A 9,870-nucleotide genomic window follows, 5' to 3' on the forward strand; every position below is an offset into this window, starting at 1 on the left:
ATCAGCAGCAGCAGAAAAACAGTCAGTGGTATGGTGGATGATGATGTACCGGGCTGCGGACGTAGAGGTCACTCCTGGGCTGGTCGAGGTGGAGGGGATGATGGCTGTAGACAGAAGAGCAGGGATAAACTGGGTAAGGGAGACTGTGCATCGACCTGGGAGGCGGTGGCTGGTGGTGTAGCTTAAATCCAGGGGGGTCCAGAGGAGAGGTCCGAAGAGGAAGAAGACACTAGAGACGGCAGGGCAGGATAATGACTAGGGGGCTAACAAGGACTAGAGAGAACAAAGGCAATCTTAGCATAAACTTGATGAAACAACATAACAACCACTGGCCTAAAGACAGAGAAAGAACTGGCAGGGGAGTGACTGGTGAACAGTGTATAAGTATGGAGGAGACTAATGAGGTGCAGCTGGTGAGTAATCAGGGAAGCGGGGCAGGTGTGTTGAATAGTGTAATCAGTGCAAGGGCTAGGCTAGTGTGAGGAAGAAGAAGAGAGGAAGGTGTAGCTGGGCAAACCTGACAGCAGGAAGAATCATTGGTGCCAGCCTGAACTCCATGGAGGACCTGTACACCTCACGGGTCAATAGCTGGGATTTCTGCAGACCCCTCACACCCTGGACACTAACAGTTTGAACTCCCCTCTTGATGGCGCTACAGGTCACTGTACGCCAAGACAATCAGACACCAGGACAGTTTCTTCTCCCAGGCCATCACTCTGATGAAAACATAACCCATGACTATATAACAAACGACAACCCTCAGTGCAATACCTTGTAAATATACCATTGTACTGTATATATACCATTGTATATATTTGTGTGTGTGTGTGTGGGCATATTGCTCATGCACATTGAGAGCCACTGTACAAGAATTTGATTTCTCATGTGTTCAACATACTGTATCTGGCCAATCAATCTGATTCTGATTTTGTTCTGACTGTGAGAAAAAAAAACTGTACTAAGAAAGTGCTACCTTTGGCTACTAGAGTAAAACTCTATTAAAACTCAAGTGTTGCTTATAATCACTACAAAACATGTTATGCTAAATTACTAAATTGTAGCTAGAATGATAGAATTTCTCAGAATTAGGCTGAGAGTTTTTAACATTTATAGCTAAGGGATAACAGCTCTAATTGTCATCACTTAAAGGAAGGTTTCACTTTTAACAGTAAACTGTAACACTAACAGTCTTGCTATTGACTTTGATATGGGCCAATGAACTGATCTGTGTTAGCCAGGAAGAAATAAAAAAAAAAAAAGATTAGTTCTCAATAGGACACTTTGGGTAACGGATTAGTTCCAATATTGAGCTTTATAGCTTTGGTGTGGTACAAGTTTGCAAACCGAACCACTGATTGTGGCCAGGACTTTAGAAAATGTCCTCCCATGTTCAAACTTGTTTTATTTCCTTGTGGCATGGATAGCCGTCTGTTATTTAGGGACTTAAAATTGCCTATTTAAAACTGTTTTGGAAGGGCTGTGTACCGTGCCACACGTGCTACTCACAGCTTTCTTTTAAACATCAGAAAGAACCAAACTTACTGATTGTAATTAATGTGTTTGTTGATATTCAACACGGTGGTCTTTGGAACAGCCATCTGGAGAAAAAGTCTCTGACATGACTGACTTCAGGCATCATGTAACTGATTTGATTATAACAGACAGACACACAGTCACAAGCATGTCAGGCTACAACATTATCTGATCTAATAATTTTTATTAATTTGAAATGCTATGTGTGAGGTCAACTTGTTTTGCATTAGTGTCCATCCTGGAGGATTCCTGCTCTGTTACTTTTCCTGAGGTTTATTTCATTTTTTCCTTATTAAAGGGTTTTTTGAGGGATTTCTTCTTTATCTGATTTGAGTGTGCAGGACAGAGGGTGTGCATGATGGTAATGGTAATCTGTACAGTAAGGATCAAGAATTTTATTGTCAATTCACTATATGTGCAGGACATACAGAAAAATCAAAATACAGTTTGTCTCACATAATATTGAATGTCCATACCATTTAAGAAACTAAAACAGAATAAAAGTAGAATAAACACAGAATAAATAGAATATGAAAACTGAATTTAAGTAATAAGGATAAGCTAAATGGTACAACCTAATAGGCTATGATGAAACTCAAAGCCATGTGCAAACAGTGACAGTAGTGCAAACAATAACAAGAGGATTGTCAGGTGGTTAGCAACACCAGGGGTGTTGATGATGAGATGCATAATAGCTTATGAAATGTACATGGACAGCAGTGAAAATGACCAACAGCAGCAGATATGATGTAAAAAAAAAGTCAGCAGCAGATTCACATATAATATGACAAAAAGGGGGAATGTATTGAGTTGTGCAAACAGCAGAGGTAGTCTTTAAAATTCACAGTTCCCTCAAAAACTGCTTAGTTACAATATGTTATTTTCAGCTTGGCCAGATCAGCAGCTTAGTCATAAACAACTAACAAATGAAATGTCCTTGTCTCTCCACTGACCCCCATCGTTGCTGATGCTCTCCTCTGTTTATTTTTAACTATCTGTGAGGGGCTGACACTGAATAATGGCTTCAGGCAATAGGCACATGTACACAGGAGTGAGAAATCATTCTGACAGCGGTTATGTAGTCAGAGATTGAATATGAATCAGATTTACTTTATGTCCACATATGCTGTCTTTCCACTGCCACCAGGAACCATGCCATATACTGGGGTTTGTTTGGGGTTAGTTGTCTTAGAATCAGACTCTGGGCTGAAAACATGCTGAAAATCTCAGAAGCAAGTCTCAAAGCAAAGTGGCCCTCGTCTGATATAAAAACATTTTTGGGTTTGTTCACACAACCATGAAAAAAAAGTGATATTAGTTACCTGGATTTCAAAACGTCACTTGGAAAATTTTGATTTGGGACTTGAGACTTAACTTAAACTTAGACCAAAAGACTTGAAACCTAACTTAGTTGAAAAGACTTAAAAACAGCTACTGACACCCTGATATGCAGATCTTCTGGTTAGTTTAGGTTGCAGTTTGTGGGGTCTATGCCTAGTCAGGATTCCTAACTAATGACTCAATAAGTGCAAACACAAAAAAATCAATGCTAATGACTGATAATGATTTGTTCTACAGTACCAGACAAGGAGAGAGTCTCATACAGTTCAGGGATCTTGATAAATAACCTATCTGAATTCTAAGGGGTTAAATATAAGTGTGAATGAACAGCAATACATAATATAAGAAATACACAACAAGTAATTATAATCAAATAGCTACCATCAGTAATTTTAAATGTGTGTGTAACTTTGCCCTTGTCAGTGTTGGCGCCTTTATCTCATGCCAGTATTGCATGTAACATGGTTAAGCTGGATGGATGCATTGTTTGTTTGTTTTTTCTCCTGTAGGACAGTTATTTTGTGTTTGTGTTATTTAAAAAAAAATCTTTTGTACTAAAGGTGGCAATGAACAAAAATAATTTAAGGTTAAGTGAAGAATGCAGTCATGTAAATAGTAAATAAGGTATACTGTAAATGCCAATTTCCAGCCTGAGGTGATACTGATAATATGCAGATGCTTCCAGACCCTAGAATATTGTCTCTCATGTAAACAGTGTGTACTAAAAAAAGAAAAGAAGTTGTCAGGATAACAATAAAATACTGTTTGTGAAGGATTCCCACAACAGCCGTGGGTATCAGTGATAGGTTCCTAGGTATGCACATTCCTAAACTACTGACGTTTCTGACTGGCTGGTGCTTGGTTAGGTGATGCAGTCATCCCAAAAAGCCACAGCTGCATAAAAGTACATTCAGATAATTATTTGTGTATTTCTTCAAGTGAGAGGAGTTAATAAGATCTGGCCAAAATCTCACTTGATTTGTCAGTACTTGTTAAAAAAAAAAACACTAGTGGATTCTTAGAAGTCAAGTGTAACAAGAAAGAAACGTGCTATGTTACTGTATGTTACTATAGTACATATATTAATAATTTACTGTACATCTGTTTTAGGCACCATGGCTGCAGGATGGAGGCTAGTGATCCTGCTGCTGCTGCTATTGCTCCTGTGCTGTTGGCAACTGACCACAGCCAAAGAAGGAAAATCTGCAAAGAAGGGAAAGAAAGGCAAGAAAGTTGTCTGTCCATCGTAAGTAAATATATGTTAGTCTCCAAATACACATTTTCTTAATATGCTGCCATTATAATTGACATAATTCCCACAATTTGTAATGTTTCCTTTCACCAACATGCCATATTATTTCACACTCATTATGTTATATAGGCTGTACCTTGTTCTTTATGCACAACAATGAAAATATATCCAATACTAAGTGTACAAATAAAATATATTTCTACAAGATAATTAGGTGTTTTAATTTGAAATGAAATAAACTATTAACGCCAGCATCAGTAAATAATCCAATAATTCCTTTTATTTATCACATTAATAAACTTTTTTTTTTTACTGCAACAATCAACTATAAACAACAATTTTCTACAAAATCTAAATTAGATAAAATGGTTAAACATTTAGAAACAAGACATTTAAGTGAAGAAGAATACTGCCTAAAGTAAAACAAAAATTCACAAAAGCTAAAACTGCATGCCTCTGTCAATTTTATATAAACCAGGTCTTTTTCAAGAATGAAATAATAGGTTAATGTCTTTTCTGTAGCAGTGGAAGTAAAAGAAGCCTTTATGTGAACAATTCCTACAGGTGTCCCAACCTCTGTTGATTATTTTCAACAAATTCTATGGATACAAAGGCAGTGTTGTTACTACACCCTCTTGAAGCATTATTTGGCAAAAGGAAATGAACAATGGAAGTCAAGCCTTTTCAGGTCCAATAGCAAGATAATGAGCCACAAGCACTGTGTAGAAGAAAAGAACCAGATGTTTGGCTTCAAATGATGGAATGGCAGCAGTGTCTGAGTAGTTTCAAAAATAATTAAATAATGAATCAGTGAATGAATGAATGAATAAATAAATAGATCTGAATGAATAAGACTTGAGTAACTATATGAACCTTTAAAAATGGAGAAGCGCAAAAAAAAACAATACATTATAGTGGCTGACTTTGGTAAAATTGGAAAGATATTCACAGATTTGAAGTTTATGGATCAATAAGTCTTAAGCAAAACATTGCTAAAATACAAACGATCTATTGTGTTTCATAGTAATGTGGACAACAAGCTATAAGCTCTCTTTTATCAAGATGACTGTCCTATACTACCATAGCACACCCCTTTCTGAACCACCCACATATCAGCTAAAGCCTGGCAGGTGCATCAAGGCCTATGCACAGTATTATCTCTTAGCAGTTTGCAGCATCCAGTATTTTGTGAAGAAAAAAAAGTATTTTATTTTATTCGGATGTTACTTATTTTAATCTCTTTCCATTAATATCCTATTTAACAGCCAGTTGTCTCCAGAAGATTTGGCCCAGGTTCCAGCTAACTCCACCTCCAACATTTTGAACCGTCTGATGGTCAGTTATGACCCAAGAATAAGGCCAAACTTTCAAGGTAATGCAACAAACTATACAGGTAAGTGATAACAAAAATAGATACATTGGAACTGTACTTAAGTCATTTGTATGTCACTTTGGACTAACTCGTCAGCTAAACTGCAGTAAACACATACTGGAGGGAAGGATAAGAAGATAATGAGACAAAGGCTGAGAGATGGAGAAAAGATGCAAGCCAGAATTAAAAACAGGCTGAGAACAAAAATGACATGAGGAGGGAGTGTGGTTGATTTGCTCATTGAAGCCTCAAGCTAGAACCAGATGCCCTTTCCTCTCTTTCTCTCCCTCTCTCTCTCTGTCTCTCTCTGTCTGTGTGTGTGTGTGTGTGTGTGTGTGTGTCTGTCCGTCTGTCTCTCTTTCTCTCTCACACACATTCATTTTTAGTCCTTGTGGGGACTTAACATTGACTCATATTCATTTCCTGGAGACCTATCCTAACCTTACACATAGCCGACATCTGGTCCCATGAAAAGCCCGAGTCCACCCAGTATGAGTCGGTAAACAGGTTTAGGTTCCCACAATGTGAGTAATACCAGGCGCACATATGTGCATACAAATACACACAACAATAGACACAATTATCATATGCTGCAGTTGTAACTATGTACTATATGTGTATATTGACAATAAACAAAAATCTTACATTCTTAAATTGCACTGCAGCAACACAGCCCTTTCATTTGCAAAAAGCAAAAATAGTGATGCACCAGTTGCATTTTTCTGATTTTTTTTTTTTTTTTTTTTTTGAAGTCTGACCTGTTGATTCCAGTGTTGGCTGATTCTGATTTTCATTCTAAGAACCATAATTGACAGCATACAGAAGCATTTTTATAACTTTGTGTTCAGTTTGGACTAAGGATGTCACTGGATGGTGGAAGAAACACTCTAAGGAACTCCTGAACCCAATTATGTCTCCTGAGGACGATGCATAGTTTGAAGACCTTACACTTATCTCATATCTTTGGCAGAGGTCTCTGAGGTAGTTGAGAAGCTCCTCAGTGGCAAGGCACTGGGTATTGATGAGATTTGCCCTGACATGCTGAGGGCTGTGGACATGTTGTGGACATTGTGGGCTGTCCTGGCTGACACATCTCTATAATGTTGCATGGAGGTCAGGGATAGGGCCTGTGGACTGGCAGACTGGAGTATTGATTCCAAAGAGGACCAGAGTGTGTTCCAATTACTGGGGTATCACACTGCTCAGCCTCCTCAAAAAAGCTTATGCCAGAGTGCTGTAAAGGAACCGCCAATCAATTGTCAAACCTTAGATTCAGAAGGAGCAATGACTGGGTTCTGTTGGTTGGTCTTGTGGGGGGTAATGCAGGAGTATGGGGTGCAAAGACGATTGTTGCAAACCATCCTGTCCTTATATAACCAAAGTAAGAGTTGTTAGAGGTGTTGGCCTCTCTCAGGGTTGTCCCTTGGCTCTAATAAATACAGTTTTTGATTTTCATGGACAGGGTCTTAAGGTGCAGCCAGGGGTAGGAGTGTGTCTGGTTTGAGGATTTCAGAATCACTTCTCCACTTCTGCAAATGATGTGATTCTGTTAGTTTGATCAGATTGTGACCTCCAACATGCACTGGGTGATTTGCAGCCAAGTGTTAATTAGTTGGAATAAAAATCAGCCCCCCCATTTCTGAAGCCATGGTTCTCTGCTAGAAAATAGTGGATTGCTACTTTTGGATCAGGAATGAGTTGCTGCCATATGCAAAGGAGTTTTGGTATCTCAGGGTCTTGTTCACAGGTGAGTATAAAATGTAGTGTGAGATTGATAGGCAGATTAGTGCAGCATCAGCAGTAATGAGCTGGAACGCAAAGTTTTTGATTTACAAGTCAGTCTGTGCTCCAAGCTTCATCTATGGTCACAAAATTTGGGTAGTGACCAAGAGAATGAGATCACAAATACAAGTAGCTGATTTAAATTTGCTACAACGAGTGGCTGGACTCAGCCTTAGAAATAGGGTGCAGATCTACCCCCTTCTCTCACTCATTTGCTCATAAGTCAATAAAAATAAATGTCTATGGAGTGTCAAGGCTGTGATATAGAGGCTAACTTTCTATGGACATGTGCAGAGGCATGGCCGTACATGTGTACACTTGGAATAAAATTTGTGTGGAATTGATGTATATTGCATTATTTGAAAGGAAAGGAAAGTGCAGCCATAATTCTGTTTTTTCATATTACACATGTAGATGTTTAAAACTGCTTAAGTTTAATTCAGTTGGATTTGTATCAAAGTAACATTATGACCCAAGCGTAAGCCTGCTTATGATCCATAGTCTCATACACAATATTTAGCTTGTCAGGATAAAACAAACGATATTAGCATAACTCGTAACATAAGATGTCTTCATGATTTGAAGTAGTATCTGAAGTACAGCCTCTTCATCCCCAGCTCCTCCGAGTCCAGAAGGTCCAACACAAGCAGAGGCAGCGGCCTGTCAATCCTGAGACTCTCCCTTATAGTGACTGGCTCTGCTGTGGTGCTGTTGCTAATGCTAGTGTTAACATTAGCTATTACAACTACTTCAGCTTCAGCATTAGCAATGTTTTTGTCTATATTTTCAGTAGCTCAGTAGTGGTAGCATTAAGTTTTTATCTTTGAAATATTATCGTACTTGGAAAAAAAAACAAAACACATTAGATACTTAATGCTTGCTTTTGCCATTGCCTACTAATGTTGCTTGCTAACCTAACTGTGGACTATGGAAAGCTTCTCGGGGGAAGTGTTTTCTCAACAAAACATTTCCTAAATAAATTTAAGCTAATTTTTCCACAACTATATTCCTATGTTTAAAGAACTACAAAAGTGTGTTTTTAAACTTTGTTCTTTCTAAATTTCTTATTACTGATAAGACACTACCACTTGCAGCTACCAATAGGGGGGGCTACAGCCCCAGCAGCACCCCCCCTTCCGACCTTTGTGTGTCCAAGGGTCTTAAAGTTTCACACTGCCAGTCTCAAGACCATCATGATGATGCAACACACATTTCCTCTGATGGAGTATCAGCATTATCAAGTGCAAAACCCCCAATAATACCCCCCCATACAGACCCTCTGCTGCACCCCTAAGTCCTGCTCCATCCCACCATGGAAACAGACCAGCCATTGTGTAGCCAGTGTTGTCATGCCATTCAGTGGCTGTTATAAAATCCATAAATAACTGAAAATTAAGGAGGCATCTCCTCAACAATATTCTAACTTAGCTACATTAACTATGTACTGTAAATGTTTGTTTACATGTAAAACAGGGTGCATTCTGCTATTTATCAATTACTAGAATTACAATAATTATTCACCAACAAAATTATAGTCTACTTCATGTCCTGTCAGGATCAGTGTGTGAAGTTGCCAATGATGTTGAGGGTGAACTCAATTATAATGCCAGACGAGTAAAGGTGGAAACTGTCTTTTTAATATGAGCACTGGTAATGAACAAAAACGATACAGAAAACTACTTAAACATGAAACACACTCTTAGGTCAATAAGTTTTTCACACCTGCATTTGGGGATCCTCTGCCATTCCTCCTTGCAGATCCTCTCCAGTTCTGTCAGGTTGGATGGTAAACGTTGGTGGACAGCCATTTTCAGGTCTCTCCAGAGATGCTCAATTGGGTTTAAGTCAAGGCTCTGGCTGGTCCATTCAAGAACAGTCACGGAGTTGTTGTAAAGCCACTCCTTCGTTATTTTAGCTGCGTGCTTAGGGTCATTGTCTTGTTGGAAGGTGAACCTTCGGCCCAGTCTGAGGTCCTGAGCACTCTGGAGAAGGTTTTCGTCCAGGATATCCCTGTACTTGGCCGCATTCACCCTTCCCTCGATTGCAACCAGTCGTCCTGCCCCTGCAGCTGAAAAACACCCCCATAGCATGAGGCTGCCACCACCATGCTTCACTGTTGGGACTGTATTGGACAGGTGATGAGCAGTGCCTGGTTTTCTCCACACATACCGCTTAGAATTAAGGCCAAAAAGTTCTATCTTGGTCTCATCAGACCAGAGAATCTTATTTCTCACCATCTTGGAGTCCTTCAGGTGTTTTTGAGCAAACTCCATGCGGGCTTTCATGTGTCTTGCACGGAGGAGAGGCTTCCGTCGGGCCACTCTGCCATAAAGCCCCGACTGGTGGAGGGCTGCAGTGATAGTTGACTTTCTACAACTTTCTCCCATCTCCCGACTGCATCTCTGGAGCTCAGCCACAGTCATCTTTGGGTTCTTCTGTACCTCTCTCACCAAGGCTCTTCTCCCCCGATAGCTCAGTTTGGCCAGACGGCCAGCTCTAAGAAGGGTTCTGGTCGTCCCAAACGTCTTCCATTTAAGGATTATGGAGGCCACTGTGCTCTTAGGAACCTTAAGTGCAGCAGAAAGTTTTT

The 9,870-nt window shown here is 39.5% G+C and overlaps 1 protein-coding gene across 1 annotated transcript in view; it reads left to right on the plus strand.

The window, feature by feature from the left end:
- LOC109975015 (glycine receptor subunit beta-like) overlaps positions 1–9,870 on the plus strand; it is a 38,233-nt gene that overhangs the window by 17,999 nt on the left and 10,364 nt on the right. The window contains exons 2-3 of the mRNA XM_020625525.1: positions 3,985–4,120; positions 5,392–5,498. Of these exons, the coding sequence (XP_020481181.1) occupies positions 3,990–4,120; positions 5,392–5,498 (238 nt within the window). The 5' untranslated portion in view covers positions 3,985–3,989. The remainder of the gene's footprint in view (positions 1–3,984; positions 4,121–5,391; positions 5,499–9,870) is intronic.

Source organism: Monopterus albus, unplaced genomic scaffold (assembly GCF_001952655.1).
Source record: "Monopterus albus unplaced genomic scaffold, M_albus_1.0 scaffold356.1, whole genome shotgun sequence".
Classification (NCBI taxonomy): domain Eukaryota; kingdom Metazoa; phylum Chordata; class Actinopteri; order Synbranchiformes; family Synbranchidae; genus Monopterus; species Monopterus albus.